Below are 23,037 nucleotides of genomic sequence, written 5' to 3'. Positions count from 1 at the left end.
CAAACTCACTGGCATTATAACTGCAGTAGTTTGCTTCTGGGCCCTGGGAGAGCCCCTGCTAGGAGCGCGAGGGAAAAGTAGACGTGAAGGCAGGCTGCATAAAGTGCTTGTCCGGACAGAATTAATGTGCACCGATGAATAAGCATGAATGGTGATATAAATGCGAGCCGTGAGTTGCAACATATGAACAGATTGGGAGCTTCGGGGTGATGAAGCCAGAGATGTTTCAGCCTCATCATCTAATTTTGCTTTTTCATTTCAAATCAAATGAACCAGCTCTGGGGTTTAAAGGGAGCACAGTTAATAGGATGCTGTGATACTTGCAAGTACTTAAAGAGTAAAATCAAAGCATTTTATTTCTGATGCATTCAAACTGGTGGAGAATCGATCAAAGAATTTCAAAGAGTTCACAAACAAACTGTCTTCCTGTTAAAAAATAATGATACCATATTGCAGGTTTCTTCCATTATCTCTCTCTGTTACACACACACACACACACCCACACCCCCACACACACCCACCTGAAAGTAGAAAAAAAAGAAGCCTGAAATAGGTAAGCGCCTGTGGGACAGGTGATGCTAAGATTTAACTCTGGAGTCTAATTTTATCCCCCTCTTTACTCTCAGAGCCCTGACAGCTCCATGCTGCCGGACAGAAATACCAAACAGGTTCCTCTAACTTTCGGATGAGGACCTCGGGGGCCATTTGGGGGAGCTGCACTCTCTTAATTTCCTAACAACTCTCCATCTATTTCATTTCCATCAATGTCCTCTCCCTCCATAGAGGAATTGCCACTTTTGTCTCCACAGCCAGCCAACTCGCAGGCACTTCACTTTAATGAGCTGTCACAGGGCCCTCTCAAGGTGCACTGCAATGAGTGTACCGCACAAAATGCTGCTACACAGGTGACAGTTTTGCCTTAAAATAAAAAACTGCCCTGCCTATTATACTGTAAGTGGGAATTTAAGCTAAAAAAAGAAAAAAAAGAGAAATTAAACGTAATGTAATTTAACAACCCATTATTGATGTTTGGCTTTTGAAACAAGTCCTGCTGGACACATTGGAGTGGGGCAATTAACTTAATGTAAATATCAATTAGGATTTGGCTACCCACTAACAAAAATAAAACAACAATAAAATAATAAAGAAAAAAAGATCATAATACCGTGCACAGCAGCAGTGTAAACATTCCGGATAAGTGCACGGTGATTCTGCACGCTACAAAGGAAAGTTGAGCTGTTTCAAGCCAAAATTCTAGCTACTGTGTGAGCTTCCACCGGCTGTGGCTGCATTTCACTTGTACTCAACCGTCAACCACACACATCCCCAGCCATCCACTGCTCTCTGACTGCAGCACATACACAAGCGCTCTATTTTTGCACAGAGCACAGGGCAGGTAGTGTTAAACACAAAGGCACGAGTGTACACACACACACACACACACACACACACACACACACACACACACACACACACACACACACACACACACACACACACACACACACACACACACACACACACACAGTATATACACATATATATATGTACACACATAAAGAAAATTAAAGTTGACCATTTCAAAAGACATCAAAAGCGACAGTCATTAAAAAAAAAAACTTTTCCTCCGTAACCAACCAATACAGGCACAAAGAACACACAGACCACAGCACAAATATTTTTAAATCATGTTCAGGATCACATGAGATTTGTTTCGCATTCAGTGAAAACGCAGAGTGCAAATTGAAAAAAAATACATAACAATCCTACTTATGATGCCGTCTGTTGCTAAAGGAACCCACTGCGTAGCTGATGTAACAGAATACCTTTTTGCGTCCATTCGCAAGGTGCACTGAATGGCACACACAAAACCACAGTTAAAGGCTGTAGCTATGGCAACAACAAGACCAACTCGGTACTTCAGTTTAAAACTTTGTTAGTTTCGGTTCAGGTTACAGACAGCAGATCAGATATGTTGTTGGATGCGTTATTACTCCGTCAAACTTTTTCAGATTTACATAAAATTATAAATGGCACAATCTATTTTCCCTTGCAGCTTAAAATGATACTTTATTTCATTCCTGTCCATCAAAGTGAAGGGCACGCAGAAGGTCAAACACAACCTCAGGCCCCTGACAGCTTATACTTTGGTCTCTGCTACTAGTGTTGAATGTGAGTGTCGCTGTAAAGGCCTTTGAAAAGTCGCCGGACTTGAATAGCACTATATAAATGCAGGTCCAGTCACCATATTCCATCTTGCCTGTGCCAACGCCCAAGGCTATATTACATTACAGCCCACTATGCACATCGCTCTACAAAAAGCCTCAGACTCATTGTGCTTCCACTTTTTGCACTAAGGCAAGTGAGGAGTAAAAAAAAAAAAGAAGAAGAAAAGAAAAAAAGGCAGGAGGGGGAGGGATGGCAGATGATAAAAAAAAAAAAGACCTAGAAAAAAAAGAACGGATGTGGGAAGGACTATACTTGTCATTGTGGTTTGGGTGAAAATTCTGAACATGCTGCGTTTTATGAAGAACAACTGACTAGATTAGTCAAGAAAAAAACATATTATTTATCTATCAGGTGATTTGAGTGGGAGTTTCTTCTTGAAGACAAAGAAAAAAGAGGCATCTGAAATAAATATAAAACCCTCACCAAAGTGATGATTGCAGACAAGCTGGAGCAGATACTTTTGGCTACAACTAAATGCCTCTTATATGAGCAGTATATATAATATCAAGAACAGACATGTACAAAGTACATGTTTTGTTTATTAAAATCATCCTACACGTCTCTAAATATCCAGCTTAGATTTCTGTTTTTAAGCTCTACAAGTTTCCTGTTGTCTGAAACAGCATGGTGCACCGAGTCCGGGAAAAGCCACAACTCATTTCTGAAAGCTCATTTTGACTTTAGTGGAAAGCAACTCAGAGATTTTTTTTATTCCTCAAAACTAAGATGTTATTGGAACAAGCGCAACATGCAAACAGCACCGTTGTGTTTCTGGGTATCAAGAAGAACGGAGAAGTATACAAGACAGATATAAAGCTGTAAATTAATTTTTTTCACATTGAAGTGCCTCCACTGAACAGCCAAACAATGAAAAAAAAATACTGCAAGAGACGAGGTTCAATTCAATTTCCCTTTGTATCTGGCATGTGCTGTGTAATGTATGTCTCTTTATTCTGAAGGACATTCATGTCGGAAGGATAAGTCACATGGTGCAAACAAAATAACGATTGGCAGTGATGAGATCCCAGTACAAAGATCAAATCTGCAAATGTTAGGCAAGAAAAAAAATGCACTGAACATGTTGCATTAGCACATCAAACGCAGAAACAGAACTTAAACTTAAAGTTTTAAACTGCAGAGGGCACCTTTTTGGGGGGGGGGGGGGGGGGCACAGAAGAGAAACTAAGTTAATGAAACAGAAGGTGCAGTTTGTCCTTGCAGTTTGAGTCACGGCTGCGTGGGGTATTATGGAAGTAATGTCCTGAGAATAATGGGCAAACGTTAATCACCGCGGGGTTCTTTTATTCACGGGGAAGACGTACAAAATTGCTGTCAATGCCAATTACACGCAGTCGAAAAAACTGGCGAGAAGCAGCCGGTTGATCTGCGACGGAGTGCTTCGGTTGTGCAGGAGGACCATCACTGTTTACTTCATTGTCTGGTCCTATGGGAATAAATCAGTTCTGAAGTTCAGTTCGAGCCGCTGCCGCCACACTGCATCACTTTGTTCCCCTCCATCTAAATGTGATGTGTTCATTTACGTGGGCGAAAGTCTATCAACAACATTATTCATAATTTCCATTCCCTGAGTCGCATGGAAAAAAAAAAAACACAAAACAAAAAAGGAAAAAAAAGCTCTTCCAACAAAATAATTCAGCAGTCCCTGGAAGACATTGAAGGCAGTTACTACGCAAAATCATTCTCCGTAGACGAGGGGCGCGGTGAAATACAGCTTGGGCTTCCTCTGCTTTGTGAGACTGAAACTGAAACGCTGCCTTGTCAAGGAACATTACACTGGTACGATTTGGCCGCCTTTACTGCGACGGCCTGTCAAATAAATCAGCGGCGGGTCCGGCACAAAAAACATATCAATCACATGCTTGTTCCAGACAAATGGACAGAGTGTGGATGGTGCACTGCTTGGTGTGCTGTAGGTTATCCCGGCACGGGAAGCGTCATCAAAGTCACTTCCATCAGTGACGTATTTGGCTGCGTTCAGACTGCAGGCAAATCTGATTCAATCAGATTCCTTCTCAAATCTGATTTTTAGGACTGACTGTCCACACTGTTTTTAGCAAATGGGATCTGGATCTGTTCAGACTGGATCACATTATTGACCCATCTGACAGGTTGCCGTAGCAACGACGTCAAAGCGGAGGCGTCGTCCAGCGCGTGTACTGTGTGCCATCATATAATTGCGACAGCGGCAAAAACTAAGTCAAACTAAGTCACTGGTCTGGCGCTTTGGGTCTTGCATCAAAACCGATCGGTCTGTTTGGAGCTGTTCACACTGAGACGCATCTGTCCAAATGCTATTTGAAACTACCTCCCAAAGGTGGTGCAAAAATCATATTTCACGTGATTTGTGAATGTTCAGACTACAAAAGAGCCATCTGGTTTCAATCTGGATGGGCTAATTTTGGCTGGCAGTCTGAACGGGGCTTTTGTGGCATAATGAGCAGGCCGCGTAAGATAACTGAGCAAAAGGCATCAGGGAGGGGGACCACGACGCCCAACTGACAGCCGTCAACAGGTCGTCCGCCTCCCCAGACGCAGCCAAACACCGGCCCCTGAGCTGAGTGCAGCTGTTTAGGGAGAGATTAAAGACCCTGTGAATGTGTGCGTGAGGATAATGAGTGATTACAGTTTGGGATAGGCGACGGCGCGCTTGACCTAGCGTGATCAATTAAACGGCGCAGATGTTCATTTTCGCACGGCTGCCCTTAAAACGCCGCCATCTGAACACTGGGAAGTCTTAAAACCTCTCGTCCTGCTGGCACGGAGTTTTACGGCTGGCCGTTATGTTGAACACACACCTTTAAAAGAAGAAAACAAACTCGGTAAAATGATGAAAAGTCTCAGGGAATTATTTGGCATACGACAAGGCTGCTGTAAAACACAGTCTGAAAAACTGCTAAAAAAAAAAAAGGGATGCGAGCCGAGGCAGGGTTCCTCACCACTGCCTACTCATTGATCCACCTCACAGCAGGCAGGTGTAAACACAACAGAGCCAACGCACCAGACGACGGCTCCAGTGGCGTCACCAGTGGTGGCCTCAGAGCAGAGACGCTTCACTCTGCGGACGACTTCCACCACAAGCAAAACAAAACAAAACAAAAAATCTAACTCACTGTGGGCAAAGACGCACCTACTTCAGAACCCCGGCCTGACTTGTACCTTTCTAGTGTATTATTCCGTTTACTCTCAGCTATGCTTATTTTTCTAATGTGCACACTTTCCCGGTTGGCCCAATAAAAGAAGGACCTAGGTGCAATTCTTCACAAGATACTGAAGTATTTAAGAAAAAAAGCAAACAATTGTTTTGTTTAAAGAAAATGAACCAGCGTGGAAAGCAGTAGTGAGGAGGCAATGGGGCAGTGGTAAAGTTCAATCCTAACAAGGCTGAAAGCTGTATTAGACATAGAGTACAGGCCTTTCTTAACTATAACACTTTTTCAATTTTAAAGGTAAAATCCATCCACCCAACTTCCTTCACACTCGCTTGAACCTCATTAATGTGCTGTACTTTGTCCTCGGTATGCTCCGTTTCTCGATAAAAGCTTTATCTCTGCGTTGCCGTGTGCGCGTGTACGTATGTGCGTGCACGTATACTCCTGCGGTGGCATTTCAGGTCACTCCACTCGATTCAACGGAGGGGGAGCATTCCTTTCCCTTTTCATAGTTTGGTCGCAGTCTGCGGCCCTCGCGCTGACTGTGTCCAGAAAACTGCCACAGCTGCTGGTCTGAAACACTCGGTGCCTAAAAACACTGCAGCCTGGCAGCCGGGACAATGACAGGAAGGCCAACCGCAACCATTTCCTCTAGCTCCAACGACACTGTCAACATGATACTCTACTAACTGTGTTAGTAAAGTACGAAATTCTAAACAGGGCAGCGGGCATCGATAGAATGAGACAAATCATTTCCAAAACCAAGGCACACTTTGTAACAGCGATCTAATTAAGAGTAAAAAAAAAAAAAAAAAAATGTAGTTGTATGAAATCACACAAACACATACACCCACAGTAGATGTATTTGAAAATTCAGGGGGGGAAAAAACATTTTTATAGAGCGATACCTTTAAGGAGGTGTTCGTATTGTGTGGTTGCAATATCTGCTTTTATGACTTTATTCTAACGGTGCAGCTTGTATATAGTTAAAGAAAAACAAGACATGGGAAATTGGGCAATTCATCAGGAAACAGGTATCAAAATTTTGTTGGCCTTTCTCAGATAAAAAATTCTGTTGTGGGGGGAAAAAAATTCTGAATGATGCTGAAGGACGTAGGGAAGATAATTCAGCCTACTTGCCTAACTAGAATGCATTTTGATAGCTACATCTTATGCAACAACACCATGGTCTTAGTACACATTTAATATGCAGGTACTCGTTTGTTTTGTTTTTTGTACTACACTTTTTTTCCAACTGACACATGCAAGTGAATCTTACTTAATGAGCCTTTGCATGGTGGACGAAACAGAACTTTTGAGATTGTTCCCGTCTGTGTTTAACTGAGCATAAAAAAAAATTAAAAAAACAAATTTCCTGGCATCTACATGAACACGCTGCACGTCGACTCAAGAAGAATGAGAAATAACAGAGAACAGTCCCAAAATAGACAAACAGGCCAACCTAATACCATAATAAGGATAATAAAAGGTTCCAGGCAGTGGTGTGTGTGAGTGTGTGTGTAAAGATCGGTCGGAGCGATGAAGGGAAGCAGAGAGATTTCATAAACGGCATGTATTATAGGTCTGAGGAGCAGTGGGAGGCTGGCTGCTTTCTGCGGACTAAACACTGAACGCACTTGTTGGAAAGAGCTTAACTCAGCACACGGCTCGGCTCTTTATGACGCGCTGTAATTGCAGTCCTCCGGTCTCCCCCGTCGGGCACGGAGAGGGAAAGTCGAACGGCAGCGGGCAAAGTGGTCTCTCGGCCGAAACGTGACCTGGGAGCACCCTTGCTCAGAAGCACCGGAGCCGCAGCACGGTTGGACTGCTTCAGCCACCGCAGCATCCCATCCCGAGAGACTGGCAACGTTCCTCGAGCTGAGAGACGCTTCCGAGGAGCCGGACAGTTGCCCGTGCACAACTGCGAGAGGCCTTTTCAGGGGAGCTGGGAAATTAGCTTTCAATTGTAATTGCAACGACGGCATAGCATATCGAATATCTGAAGATGATGGTTTCATTTTTAATTTCCCAATGTGAAACAGGGAGGATGAAAGCAATGCCACTGACACGGGCTTGGCCGGCTGCCTTGGCCAGGTGTCACCGTCATGAGGACCCCTCTCAATGTCCGACAACCGGCTATTAGGGAAGCAAACTGGCTCATAAGTTTCCTTGTGCGAGACATTAACCGCTCGCACATCACTGCCAGAACAAACAACTCCCCAAAGAAAGTCGCTCCTTTTTTCACACACTGAACCAGCTGAGCCGGCAGATTGCCGCGCCAGTGTGATTACTCACAGCGTCCCGGCCCCAGCACTCCTAATTTAGATATTCGGATGTGTGAAAGTCAACATTTGTGCGCCGACTGCTTTTCTCAGAAACATTCAGCCGTTTCTGAACAGGAAGTGGATTTTCACATGGTCGTCTCCCAACTCCCTGTGTTTTCTCTTTCATTTGTACAAGGTACCTGAAACTGGTCGCTGAAGGATGGTGCCATTAATTTTTAACCAATTCTATTCCCCATGGTAGCAGTTCTCACGGCAGCATTTCCCTTTCACACGGGCGCTGCTCCAACTCCATCTTGACATCGCTACCCCTCGAGGCAGAAAATGGCCAAAGCCATTTGAAAGCCCCATGCTCGATCTGTGCCTTACACAGAGGGAAGCAAGGCGGAAGATAAGGCGCAGCCACGCCGCTCGTGAGCGGCAGCGTGCGTGAAAGGAGCAGGAATGAGATAAAAGACGGAGCAGACAGGTCAGGCCAGACTGACCAGGTGATGCACCTGGCCAACCGAGGGTGCAATTTCAACAGCAGGTTGACACTTTAATCAAATGTAAATTGTAAATATAATTTTGAAATTCCATCCATCCATTTCCTGCTTACTCCTGCACTCAGGGTCTCGGGGGGTTTTGAAACTCTAGTTTTAAAATGGCAAAACTACAAATGATTTAAAAAAAAAAAAAAAAAAAAAAAGAAACATAACAACTCACTGTCGAACCTCCTATTGCTGATGCAAACTACCACATTCAAAATAGGCTGTGGTCGGCGTCCTTCCTCACACAGTAAGGCTTCAATCGGCACAACGAGCTTCGAACGTGCAATAAAAAAAAAAAAGAGGAACCCTCCTCGAAAGCCGACGCACAGCAATGCAATTTTTGATGAGGTGGGGGATGGAAGGAGGACTCGTTGATGCATCGCTTCCATCACTAATAGAATATTCATGAACATTGAGGAGGTCACACATACAGCTGATACAACACATGACTGTGACAAATACACCTTCATTGAGAACATTGGGTTGGCCACTCAGGGAAATATTTTCAAACTGGAATAAGCCTTTTTAATGCATGACTTTGGAGAGCTTAAACAGAAAAAAGTGATACACCTGCAGAGGAATTAGAGTCAACTGAAGTTAAGCTATGAAATCCTGAAAGAGTTTCCTTTTGAAAACATATCAAATTTAAAAAGAAAAAAAAAACGCCTCTCTCGCTCCTCGGAACCATATTAGTGAAGACGACAGATCACACATACAAAATAAGCACACACTCAGAGCGCAGCGCTGCACGGAGGAAGTGCCTCCTGCACTTAGAGAAGAGCTCTGAAGACTTAGTTACAAAAGAACATGGGGAAAATAAGAGGTGAAGCAGAAGTGAGCACTGATATCAGTGAATGGATTATTAGAGGACACTTTGAACGCCCCACTTTTAATTAAAAGGATACAGAGATGCGGTGATGGTGTGACGCAGTCAGCAGAGCAGACTGCAGTGAGTCTTTACGGTCCACTTGAGGCCCTCACAGACAATAAATCAATTTAAGAATGGAACTAGTTTATTCCAGGTTGACTGCTTTGGCCCGGAGACAAACTTACATTCTAATTTTCACATCACAAGACGTCAACGGTCCGCTGGAATCAGCCTGACATAAATTGGTGGCTGACATGTTGCAGATGGCTGAAACGTATCTGACTGCCATCACCACTGCGCACCGCAGACACTACTGTAAATGCATCATAGAACTCCTAGGAGTATCAAAGAGAAAAATCGACATTGTGAAGAACGCCAAGAGATTTGTTGTGCAGCTATTGTGTGTAATATTTATTCCGGGAAACCTGTTTAAAGGTGCCGTATCTGTCAGCGATCCAGTGGGATCACTCCGGGGTTTCTGGAAAAGGGGTTTCAGTTTGTACCTCAGGGAAGGTAAAGGGAGTTAAATTCACATTCACATTTTGCTCTCAGCGTTGGCATTAGGCAAGGAAAATAAATTTCTTTCACAGCCATATCCTTTCTTCATATATATGCGACTATGTGAGTGCATGTGAGAGAGAGAGAAAAGGTTGTGTAAACACCGCTATATACATTCCCTTTCTTTAACCTCAGCACGAGGCAAAAGAAATAAATAAACAGCTCATATGGCATCTCAACAGGTTATTATACTGCACACTGCAAGCGCACTCACAAGCGTAGGGGGAAATGTTTGATGTTGAAAGTGTTGTATTGGCGAGCATCTGCAACGTTAAAAGGCCCAAGGTGCAACATTCAAAGGATTCCAAAGGTGTGAATCACAGTGAGACCATGAAATATATCTTTGCATTGACTGATGATAAACATTCAAAAAGTGCAGGTCCACATCTAACATGGGGGCTGGATTTTAACCAAGGCCAGAACGCGGCTCTGATCCACAAAATCATTTTCCGCAGAGATTATTTTGTAATTTGAATGAGGCACATTTCTATTTTATCTCATAAAGTAATGTGACCCCAGATTTTTCTTTATGTCTGGCAAAAATACAGAATGCTTCTTCACAGAACAGTTACTGTACAGGAAACCTAGTGCAAAATATGAAAAGAATGATGTCCACAGCTGCGAACCAAGAAAAAAAGAATGAGGCGATCAAACCGCAATTTGATTCAGAGCTATTGCCCGAACACATCCTCTGAGGCGGCGGTGGAGAACTTGGCTCAGCTCGCCCTCAACAAGACACATTTTCCTGACTGCAACGGAGGAGCAGAGGAGGTTTTTTCCGTTTTGCTCCTCCAGGGTGAAGTCGATTATTGCTTCAGGACTAACCCCAGTCAACCTTTAGCGGTTTGGGAAACAACCGCTGAGTCTCACCTTGTTGCTGAGACGCAGCAGCCATTACTGCGCCAGAAACTTTAACCTGCGGCTGCCTCTACTGCTACTGACAGCTTGCTGCTCCCCCCCGCCTCTCTCTCCCGTGCCGGGCTCCACTCGCAACCACAACACTTGCCGGCAGTAAATAAAACTGTGCCTCAAACGCTACAAACGTCCCCAACACCTGCACGTAATTGCTGTGTACAGTTGAGAGACAAAACATCATTTACTGCAGTCAGACACTGATATGCCCAGCCCACGTTTTTAATTGCGGGTAAATTTCAGACCCTGTTCTTATGTAAGATTCCGCAAGTCTTCTGTAATTAACGTCTTTTAATGGCAAATGAGGAAATTGCTTAGAGTCTCTCAGGTTGAAACAGACGTAAACAAGCTGGGGGTCGGGGGTGGAGGGGTGAGGTCTCGGCCTACTAAATGTCTACACGCTAGTTTTTTTGGACGTGAACACATGAATTAAGAGCTGACGGGGCTCGACTGAGTGGGTAAACTGCGTGTTGCGCTGCAGCGCTGGTGGCGAGACAATTTCCGGTATTATCTAAAATTTGATTCTCATGTTGTGAGGCTGCAAACCAGTTTTTCAAGTAACCCCCATGTGGCCAAACTAAGGGTGTGCGCGAACAAAGCCCCATCTGAAATCTAAACCCAGCATCTGCTACATAGGCACACAGCCTATCCGTTTAAAAAAAAAAAAAAAAGACAACAACAAAAAAAATAGGAGGATCTGTAACAACCTGAGAGGACTCGGGTTACAAGGATAAAGCTACGCCCAAAATGCTGCATTCGTGGCCGCGCGACTTCCTCCATGAGGTGGTTTGCAGTTTGTTTGTTTGTTTTTTTCCTAACGTCTACCTCATTGTTTTCAGCGCTCACTCTTTTGAAATTGCTGCTCAAACAACTTCCCCGCCCCCAAGTCATCTTCTCCTGCTCGTCTGCACACATGTGGACGACATGCTGAGGTGAGGTGAGATGCATTCGGTCACTCTGCGCTCCACAAAATGAAATGCGCGACTTTAGATTCTATTAATAAAGGGCTCCTTTCAATAAGAGTTTACGTGCCATACATACCTTGCACAGTCCCATAGTGTCATCTTCGTAGTGGCTTGAGATAAATCTATAGACTTCTATTGAACGGATCCAATTAGCAAGGTTTGAAAATGTTTACCGTTGCCTCCCTGGAGAGAGAGATTCCAGGGATATTCTCCATTTTACGGCTGTATTCAAACATTTCTTACTCTAAACAATTCAGGCAGTTATTTAGTCAGTGTCTAATTATTCACTGCTTGTGCAAAAGGTCAAACCAAATGAGGAAATAAAATGCTTGTTACCTCTCTACACACAGCGTCAAGCAAGACAGAAAAACAAACCAGTTCTTAAAATGAAACAACTTTGACCGCTTTCCTTGTTAAACTTACTCATTATGTTCCCAGTTGTCTGAGCTGAAGCCTATTAGGTTTCATGAAACCTTCACGACTTTTTGTGACCCTTCACCTGTGCTGATCCTTTTCCTAGCAGTCTGGAAACCAAGCAAGACAAAGGAATAAAATCTATAATACACCAGCAAAGCAGGTTCTTTTTTAAATACACCAGCTTGTTTTCAAAGCCCATGAAAAAACTTTTTTTTATTGCCAGGAAATCAAGGACAAAACTTGGATTCTCATGCTAGTGTTTTAACCATTATTCTTTTAACATATGTACCCCCACCAAACCCCCATGTCTGTCTTGGCATTCTTCAAATACCTCAGCCTTCCATCTTCCTGTGTGTACAAGAGGGCCTGCACATATTTAAAAGCTAAGAGTGAGGTGCCTGTCCATGCATTTCTACGTCCCCTCGGCACATCTGGCTTTTGTTACGCCCTCTGTGACCTGAGCGTGGCTGTTCTCTGTCCCCGCCCCCCCATCCTGGCTCTGTGGGAGGGAAGAGTAATGACCCAGTGTGGCTGGCTGCACTTCCCAGGACTGCTGCTGGTACGGCTGTCCACTCCTTTGCTCGGGGCCGGAGATGGCCTCCAGCCGACCGGTTTGTTGTTTTTTTTTAACCTCCCCCCAATCTTAGTCGTTTGAAAGAGATGAGTGAAGCCAGTGGCCACTCCATCCAGACATGTGTAACACACTTTGCCTTGGCCTCATTTTTAAAACTAGCCTGATTTATTACCAGTAAATGCAAATCCGATCTGACCTGGGATAAAGGACAGACAAAGTTTTTGTGGCACCAGCATAAAAAAATGACATACTTTACCATTTGGGCTGAAAGGTAATGTTTTACCGTATATGGAAAAGCAATTGTAAATAAGAAACATTGTGTAGTTGATCTATCTTAAAACAATGTGTTCGTTTCTGCAGTTTTTTGGTAGCTTCAATGATTGCGCCAATTCATGACGTGAGCGGAATCTCCTGGACACAGCATGCCTGCCTTGCGAGGGATGAGCTTCTTTAAACTTTGGTCGTCTACCTTGTACTTTGTCGCGAGAACACACCTCACTTTGCTTCACACAACATCAGCACAGCTGGTGGGGCTGTAAAAAGCTAGCCAAGACGGAGGAGCAATGGAGCAGACAGATGTGTGCTTGGAAGACAATTTTATGGTAAATTAACTTCTTAGGGGTCCTAAAAATTCTACATTTGCCATTGAATTCATTCTGGAAGTTACTGATGTCATCCATGAGTATTAGTATTCCAAACCTGGCCCTAATCTTGATGTTTTGTTTATTATCCACAAGTTAGCCGTGTCTGAACAAAAGAGATCACTGTCTAGTAATGTAATCTTCTGGGTGTGTACGTCTAAAATTTCATATAACGCATAAGGGTCCTTATTCAAATTGTTAAGGTCAGCTTGATGTTTTTCACTCATATCACTAGACAAAATGCTTGAGCGTTTACAAAAGGTTCAAACTTCAAAAGGTGTGGCACAATAACTTTTTCTTTGGTTGCACAACTTTTCATTCCTCTAAAGTGTGATTCCACGACTCCACGATTGGCAACTCCCACTTCTCCCCCATTATTCCACATTTAGCTGAAGCCTCTGTGGCTGGCTGCTTTCATGAATCCCTTTACAACAATAGGACTTCCAAGTCCTTCAGAAGCTGACACAATTTCTTATTTTGCCGTCTGCAAAAAGTGTGTGCAGTCAGCAGTTCATTAAGTTACAAGAGGAGCAGAACAGAGGCGACGCAAGACACGGGAAGCTGTATAAAGGCCGCCTTTCTGTTGGACAGAAACGCCAGGAACCAGAAGCAACGCAGCACTCTGCTGCTGATCAACTGCCGGGATGTGAGGAGCCGTGCAGTCCTCGGCGGATGAAAAGCCCCTTCTTCTAATGGGTCCGCACACCAAACAAGGGTCTCCAACCAAAAGCCCTGACAGTGGACAGTGTTTCCAGCGTCATCATTACTGCTCTTCAAAGGACAGCCAGCTCTGAAAGGACATGCTACACTGGCTCTGTCGGGCCGCGTGATCTGCCGGAGTCATCATCGCCGCTTGGCTGAAGCGGGCCAGAGCCGCGACGAGCCTAGCATCGCGTTAAAGATTAATAAAGATATTGCTCAAGTAAACTCGCTTACAAACTATGCTTAGGCATGGTTAAATATTTAGCACTTTTGATCCATATAGCCGATGTATTCAAGTCATGGCTTTAACTCGAGGACCACCAAGAGGCCCGTGGGGGAAAATAACATATCAAGGATGTACATAAACAATGTGCAACGCGTGTCCACTTCCTATATCGTACCAACAGCAAAAACAAATGATAAAAGAGAATCACCACCCCGCTGATGGCTGAGTGACTCCCGGCTCTCAAGGCCATCTTAAAATGAATTTTTCCTTAGCCATCATCTCCCAGATTAAATAATTAAATGGACTTTCCTTTAATTACTTACTTAATGGCTCATTCCATGTTTGCTATAGAATTGCTTAAAGCACAGTATTATTCTTGTTCCGATCATAAAGTACAGCAAATATCAACGGAGATAAAAGAGCATTAACAGACAGCCAGCAATTAATCCCTGTGTGCTCATTTACGTTTTTTATTTACATTCAGCCCTGCGTTTATAACAAAGCAATCGTATTAGTCATCCCAACGCATCTGCTGGTAGGACCATTAATACACGCGGGTGTTTCTGACATTTCTAAAGTTCATTTTACAATCTGCAACACTGCGGGAAACTTTGCGGCCGGGATTTAATCCCGATGGGGCTTCATGGAGGTGCTGATGCATCGTTTCTTAAAGCAGATCACTTGTTTTTGATGGCAAAGGAGTGCCAAAATGAGAAGGCACCCATGTGTGGTTGTACAAATCACGCTGAGAATCTCCTCCCAGCACCCAGCAGGCACCTTTTTTCTCCCAGCATTTCCGTATCCGATTCCCTCTGAAGGTTTTCCAGCAAACCATTCCAAGCGCCTTATTTCCCCACAGTTAATTGCTTTACTTCTCCAGAGCCCAATTATGGCCTTCATACCTTCAGCCTCTCCTGTCTGCTTTCCTCATTTCACACTGTTTCTACCTCACAGTGGAGCTTCGATAAACAGATGGATTTGAAAAATTTTCTCAAACAGGATGCATATGCAAGCTAAAAAGATAGACTTCAAAACCAGGAACAATAGTATAGAATACTATATCTCTGAAAGTAGTTGAAAAGTGCCCAAAGTCTCCAGGTGGGAAAAAGCAACAAATTTGTCTGCATTTTTTTTTCTCGTCTCATTGTAGAACACAAAGCGGGATAATCCAAAGGCCAGAACTTTTAGAATAAATCTCCTCAAAAAATTCCAACACTTGGAACAATAATGAGAAATTACTCACACAGGTATGATTACTGATATGTCATCTCAACACACTTGGCTACAATAAAATAGACTTTAAACAATAACTACCAATTAATTACTGGGGCGAAATCCCCATTGAAACAAGGCTCCAATTCGAAGCTGCAGCAGCACGATGCAGAAAAAGGAATTTTAGTCAACTCCCACCGCAATTGAGTGCTTATGATTTCCACTTGATTGGCACTGAGCTGACAGAACCTCCTGTTAAATTGATTCCTGGCTTTTGATAAAGCCAGAAAGCAAAACAAAAACCCAAAACAATAATGCCTTATGCTGATGATAATAAGGCATTTGGTACAAGAATTTATTATGTCTCATATCACAGAACCCCACTGAGCCTTTTTGTTCAAAGGAGGCCATGAAACGTACAAGAAAAGAAAAAAGAAAACTTCTTTGTGGTGGTGGGAGATTAGAAGTTCATTATTCCACCCTATCTTGTAAACTACAGAGGGAGCACTAGGCCGGATTAGAGTTCTTACACAGGGTGCCTCCAAGTGCCGTCGCACGTTGCTGATAGGAGGGTTTCACTTCAGTGCAACTACAGATAGCATCCATCTCTTTTGCCCCTTCTTTAATCTTGCGCTTTGCAGAATATTAATGGTGTTGATGAAAGGGGGCCGACCACAGCAGAAATGAGACAAGAATCCAGCAAATGAGATCGCACAAAAGGGGCCTCAGAGTACAGTGACCCTCACATGCCACGGAGCAAGCTGGCTTCCAAAGCGGGGAAACACACCAACGCGGCATTTGTTTTTCATCCACACTCTGTGACAGAAACCCACGAGTGTTCACGGGACAGGAAATGACAGATTTTTACAGTGAGGGTGTTTTTTTAACAATCCACCCCCCCCCCCCCCCCCATCCCTGCTGTAGAATGGCATTTCTGGGGAAAAGAGGAACAGATATCACGTCACAGTGTCTAAACACAACACTTCGAACAGATTTGCAGCGTTTTTTTAAATGTCTCGAATGAAACAAAGAGTGACTTGATTAATATTACAGGAGACAGCAGAAGGAAGCAGAAACCCAAAAAAAAGCTGATGTCACTCTGGCTTACTGGCTTTCTTTCCGCATTCATTCAGCAGGGAACAATCGCTTCAAAGTTCTGTTTGTACAACCCCAGTACGCCATAACAGGTAATTACTGTGACTTGTGCAGTAAGTTGCAACACATTAAGGAAGTCAAGCGCAGATAGAATGCAGCCACTCAACATCACAAAAAAAAAAAAAACAAGCTTAACAGCCAGAGTGTGTCATCAGCATAAAGGACTCTGTAAGAAAAAGGAGCTGCTGAAGCTAGAAGCAATGAACAGAAATTAAATGGGCCATATTCAAAAATGGAGCGACCTAAAAATATATAAAGAAAATCCAGTGATTTTATAGATCAAATAAAAGAGGGACACTTTTGAGCCGACACTGATGTGCTTTAAAGTGAAGTCTTCAAGCTTCTGGCCGTGGAGTTTCAAAGATTACGCTGAAACATTTCTTTAGGGTTTATTTAACTTATTGCAGTCCCCCTTGTTAAATCACATTTATGAAGTGCATCCACTCTCATCCCATTTCACCATTCATTAAAACTGTGGCCTAACAGAGGAGCAATTAAAGCAGATGTAGCACAAGGAAAAGAAAAGGAAAATCTAATTCCTCTGCAAATTTTGCAGCGTAAGCCCGATAATGTGACCAAGAAAAGGGTCTTTAAAATGTAAAATAACGACCCAGAGATTCGAGTTGGCGATTAATACTCATTTATCAGTGCAGGAGTCAGCTGTTTTCAATACTAACACTTTAAGACCGTTTTAATTATTCCCTTTGTTCTAAAGTAGCCCAAAACTCAAAGATGAGTAGAGAGGAGAAATCTAAAAATATTTCCAAAGGTTTCACATAAAACACTCCTAATTTGATACAATTGATTACACAGACCCAAATTTTGGAATCTATAAAAAAATGCAGTATCTCCCAGTGATAAAAGTCACAAATTCTGTCTTTCCCTGTAATCTTACTCAGGATGCCAATTTGAAAGCCCAAGTTGTTAGAAAATTGCACCTGATGTGGTAGTCGAGTGAAAATAAAGTAATCTAAAATGAAATAACATGAATAGAGGCTTGTCTCTCTGTGAACAATGTAGAGAAGAAAACAGGGTAGAGAATTGTTTTCAGTCATTTGATGAGTAGTTTCCTGGAGGGTTCATCACAAACCTGACATTGCACGGATCTTGGCAATGGAAGAAGGCAAAACGAGCCGTTTGAGAAACTCCCTGTGTGCTCTGATTGGACAACTGGAAATCTGTGTATTTGCTGGACATTTTGGCCAATATTCAAATTTTTTTTAAAATATTTTTTCAGAAGATGAAAAGGAAATTATCATTCCTTAATTTAAAGCGTCAAAAGATTGGTAGTGCAGGACACAAACGCATGACGCAGTGAAAGAATAAGTCTTGATGTCGAGAAGAAAGGAAGCTTTCACACCGAAATACCCAACACATCGAGCTGCGGGCGCACGGCCGACAAAACTAATGCCTCCGTCTTTCAGAAACATTAATATTTTGCAGCCCCTCATGCTGAAAAGGTCATAACAACCTAATAGATGGCATTCCTCGTTCACTGATTACAGACTACCAAGAACAGCTCTGCATGACAACGGAGTCATTCTCTTGTTAAGAGGAAGTAAAAAAAACAAAACATCATAATTATGACAAAAGGTCCATTTTCTCCCTCATTTGTCCAGTCAGACGGTGAGTTTCTCTTCTGAAACCCGGAGACACAGAAACGGGAGGCGTGCGGAACAGCGTGTACCAAGAGTCAAGGCGGCGGAACATGTGAAAAGACGAAGTGAGTTTCCGGAACAAGGTGTGCAGGATGCCACAGTGAGAGCAGGATGAAAACAATCATCATCAGATGCTGGAGAACCTGGCCAGCTGCCGTCTTTGATCCCGCCCCTCCCCCTCTTCCTCTCCTCCCCTCCAGCCCTCCTTCCTCAGCACCTGCGCAAGCCGGTGGTGGCGGCGGCTGTGGCTCGCCATGCCTGACCACACGCAGCTCGCTGCCCCGCCTCAGACTCGGCACAAAGCAAACTTGATTCGTCGCCGCTTGTCCTCTGCCCCCCCAACCCTCCCCTCCGGCTCTGCAGACGCGGCTTATTTGTATCGATGACTAGCGACGCCTTGGCACCCCGTCGGTAGCAGTCATCCTACCTCACCGCTCAAAGCTAATGAGCGATGAGTGTTCATCAATAGCACGCAGAGAGGAGCCCGCACGTGTGACTGCTTTGTGCATCCAATCGTGTCCTCGAGCAGATCGCCTGCTGCAGCCTTCAAAGCGTCAGCCTTGCGAGGGGGATGAGAGATATTTTTAATAGTGGCTTCATCTGTCTTTCATTTTCCGGAAGGATCAAATGGTTACTTGGTTCGAAGGAGAAGTCAAAAAAATACACTTTAAGGCATGCTTTCATTTTTTCCACTATGTTGTCTTTTAAATATGTAACTTTGTTAAGACGATGAAAAAAAATCCAACGTGTCAGATTTGTTACAAAACTCAGCATATTCAGGCTTTAAAAAAAAAACAGCAGCTCAACAACGCAATTATAAGATAGAAAAACAGTTTAAAAACAAAAGTCTGTTTTCCATTTCTCTCTTTTTTTTTCTTTGTTTTTGTTTCTATTTTTGAGCACACATTGCTTCAGAACTGGTTGACGCGCTTTTCACAAAGCACAAAGGCCTTCTCATTCTCAACTTCCTACAGTGGAGTACCTGCTTAGCACGTAAACCTGGGCCATCTGTTTCTACTTGCGCACATATTTCGGATTTGGAGGCGGGGCTCCGGGTCTGCATTTCACTAACAAACACTATCGGGGCCGCATCATTAGCCAGACTTTGCATGTTTTCTTGGATTCGGGAATGTAGAGACATTTTAGAACGCAGTAAAACAGCATTTAAGAAAGTTGTGGGAAGCTGTCAAGTAGTGGAAAAGCTTTCCGCATGAATATAAGGGCTTTTTCTGTGTGGCTTTCTCTGTATGGGCAATACATAGTTTAAGGATTTAAGTGCGTAGGATTAGTCATCAGTCTGCGTGCATGATTCAGAGCACAAATAACATTCCTGGTCATGACCAGGGAGAGCGGTTCCCTGGAAACATGGAATTGTGGGATTTAAGATTTTCTTGGTGCTGGTAAGCAATTTATTTGTCTCCGACCATCCTAAAATTCCCTTTTTTAGTGTTCATATTAACTCTTTTGCTGCAGTGTCACATCACCAGTGTTTTTTAAAGGGTTCGTCATGTAATCCGCAAATTATAGTTGCACCATTTAAGTGCTTTGTTTTCCAACAACATGTTGGCAGTGAGATTATCCTAAACTGTTGCTCAATCTACAAATGACCTGGTTAATTACTGATAAACACTCAGATTAATGTCAACTAAGGCAAGAATAACAGATCATTTATGAGGAGAAAGAAAACGTGGATGGAAATTTTGATTAAAATGTGTAAAATGAAAGCGTAACCAGACATTTTGTTTATGCGATTAAAAAAAAGAAAAAAACGTTTTATCTTATTTCAGAACAGAACACACGGCTGTTTAACAAACAGAGTAAGACCTCTCTGTGAGCCAACAAATAAAAAGGAACTTAAAAAATGCTGACAATACCAGTGTTAAACAGGTCTGCAGCGTCTTCTCAAGGGAGGACGTGATGACGTTAAAGGATAACCAAGAAAATGAGTTTGTGCCGAGGTCAAACAGGAAGCCATGCAGAAGCAAAACTCAGCGACACGAAGAGGAAATGTTTGTAAACGCCCACTTACTAGTTCCTGGAAAGGAAATCAATTTCCATGTCACATGGGAGGGATTTTGAGTGTTATCAGAGAGCCAATGAATAAAACCATTAAAAAGTGGATTGGTGTCATTTCATAATGCCAGTCACCCAAGTTTTAGAGTTCTCTCTCTCTCTCTCTCTCTTCTTCAGAAGAGAGAGAGAGAGAGAGAGAGAGAGAGAGAGAGAGAGAGAGAGAGAGAGAGAGAGAGAGAGAACACAGTCCACATCTGCACCCACCCGCCTCTTTCCTGACAAAATCTCAAACGACAAACTCTCAAACGTCAATTCTGGGATTTATCAGGCAAACAAAACCGGAACAGGCAAAACTAGAAAATAAACACTTCACCCTGCCAGCTATTTACCAAGTTGCTCAATTTTGTGCTTTTGCTGACCCTCAAAACAATGGCTGCATAGATATTAATGGTCTCTATGGGAACTAAGTAGCACCAACAACAGGGATCAACTGAGAGCTGTTCTGCACATCTTTTATAAAGCCAGATGCTTACTACATTCAAATAAAGGAGATTTCTCAACAAAGGAGGTTATTTGAATAGTCTCAATGGCTGCATGGTTAGTTTGTGTTAGTTTGACTTCACTGTATCCAAACATTCCGACAGAGTTTCCAGAACAGAAATGCAGAACTTACATGTCCATAGTTGAGGAACCCGTGTTTGCTGGCAACTTCGTCCGCTGCCGCCTGGCCTCCAGGTATGTGGACCGCCCACGTGTTGGTGTAGACCTTCTGTCCCAGCACAGGTTCCAGCCCAGACACCAGCAAGACCAGCAGAGGCGCGAGTGCGAACTCCAGCAGCCAGAGCCTGCGGCCTACCGAGGGAGGGCCAGGAGCCATGGGGTTTTCCTAGTGCAGCACGGTCTCTGAGCACAGTACTGGGGTCGCCCGCGGTGCATGCAGATGCACGGAGACGGACAGAGAACGGGCACGGTCACGGTTCACCTGGGGAAAAAAATGCGGGAGAAAGAAGAAGAAGAACACAAGACGCCATTACGACACATCCGCACATGGAAAATTTGAAAGCCGGGCCGGAACGCAAGAGCTGTGTCAGTCTTTGTGATTCACTGTGACCGCTAAGATGTAACAAACAGAAGACTGTACACACTTGGGCATATGTTCCACAGGCAAACTGCTCCCACAAGGCAAACAGAAACTTTTTTAGGTTTCTTCAGTGAACAATAGAGGGGGAATAAAAAAAAACAACCAAAAAGTATCCTCAACACGTCCTCTAACTGAATCCTTCATGTTACGGGAAGACAAAGCACATCTAAAAATAAAACAATTGCTGTGTAGTTCTCCCGTGAAGACGAGCAGCTCTCTGGGACCAGGTGTCCTACGGGCCAGTTAAATGCCTGCTGCTCGATAATCCTGCGGCATTGTGCGTCAAAGCCAGGCCCGATATTGTGGTCGGACACACGGCGGCAAATTGTGATGTTTACACTCCCGAGGGAGGATAAAGGGGATTGCTAAAGGAAAATGCTTAGGTACAGTGGGCTGGAGGCGAAGGTGGGGGAATGTGGTTGGGGAGGCGCGGTGACGCCCTGGATGCTGCGACGGCGGAGGAGCCTCGCTACCATCCGAGGGAGCCGTTTCAGCAAGCAAGGTGCCTGAGACGGCAGCGGCCAGAGAGAGATTATAACCTGATTATTATAGTCTGATACGATGAGTGATGTGTTTATGCCAACAAGTCGGCAAAAAGCGCAGCGATACGAGCTGGGTATTTTTAGACGTCAGTGAAACAGCCTGTGATCAGCTCATGTCGCAACAGTTTGCTGACAAAAAACATCTTAAAATTGCGGTTTTCCAAACTGAAACGCCAGCTGTGCCTTCAGGCTCCAGGGGCCATTGTCCAAAGTGTTAAAACCGTGTTGTGACCGCAGCGTTAACCGGGCCGCTTTGCTTGCAACGCTAATATATAATATTCTGTGTTTAACACGGCATGCGTTGGCAATTGTGTTCACATTCCCAGACCACTGTTGAATAGTTCCTGTCCTGCAGGTCTAACTATCACCTAGAGACATTCACAGGCAGCCATCCGATGCACAGAGAAAACTGGTTCTCACACTCGGCATGGCACTGAACCACAGTTCAGTGGCTTTAGACTTTCCCCAAAATAGATTCTGGTGAAGCAAGAATTTTCAATGTGTTGATGCAATGCTGTACGCGGCTGCAAGGTACTGATAGTCATTAGGTACAGAGATACAGCATTTCTCAAGTTTCTCGCTCAGCCAAAACATCACCTATCCGGCCATCGCTCTTGTATCGCTAGACGGTTTTCCCTCTGCAGCTGCAAATGTCAGAATAAACGGGCGAAGTTTCGGTGCAGATTATCTGAGCGAATCTCAAGGGGCTGTTTAATGTTTTGTGTGTGGGTGCCTGTTTATTTAAACACAGGCAACACTTTTGCTGTGCACAGGAGACTATGCAGCAGCACATAAGTTTGCTTGTTTGCTTTTCACGAGATACACCTGTACAGTGTGATGAGTCCAACGCAACAGCCCTGCGGCAGCAACTCGCTTTACAGCCCTCATAAAGCTCCACGGCAGACGCTGCTGTCACAAACATTTGTTTCAATTGTATTTCCCTGAGAATACGGCTGCTGATGTTGCTGTTGTTCAAAGCTGCATGGCACCAAATGTCAACCTTGGAGGTGTTTCAAATAAATTCACACTTCAATATTAAACAGATTTCCTTTCAACAGATGTAATGGACGGTTATTAATGTTTTCCTCAGCATTTAGGACATTTTTTGATGTTGTGAAAAAAAAAAAATCGTACAACCCATTTCATGTTAGTTTCGATAAATCTTTTGCGTGCTACTTTTTTTTTCATCTGATCTCTGCTAGTTATGTCATTCAGCATAATTGGTCATTAAATTAATAAAAG

At 43.7% G+C, this 23,037-nt stretch overlaps 1 protein-coding gene across 3 annotated transcripts in view; it reads right to left on the bottom strand.

Moving 5' to 3' along the window:
- furina (furin (paired basic amino acid cleaving enzyme) a) overlaps positions 1-23,037 on the bottom strand; it is a 70,138-nt gene that overhangs the window by 43,081 nt on the left and 4,020 nt on the right. For all 3 annotated transcript variants that reach the window (XM_076023023.1, XM_076023005.1, XM_076023015.1), the window contains one exon: positions 20,786-21,094. In XM_076023023.1, the coding sequence (XP_075879138.1) occupies positions 20,786-20,989 (204 nt within the window). In that variant the 5' untranslated portion in view covers positions 20,990-21,094. The remainder of the gene's footprint in view (positions 1-20,785; positions 21,095-23,037) is intronic.

This window comes from Nelusetta ayraudi, unplaced genomic scaffold, assembly GCF_046127955.1.
Source record: "Nelusetta ayraudi isolate G7.1 ecotype Tasmania unplaced genomic scaffold, CSIRO-AGI_Nayr_v1 ptg000002l, whole genome shotgun sequence".
In the NCBI taxonomy this organism is placed as follows: Eukaryota; Metazoa; Chordata; class Actinopteri; order Tetraodontiformes; family Monacanthidae; genus Nelusetta; species Nelusetta ayraudi.
Note: the sequence above shows the minus strand (reverse complement) of the source record. Positions and strands in the feature narration are given on the sequence as shown.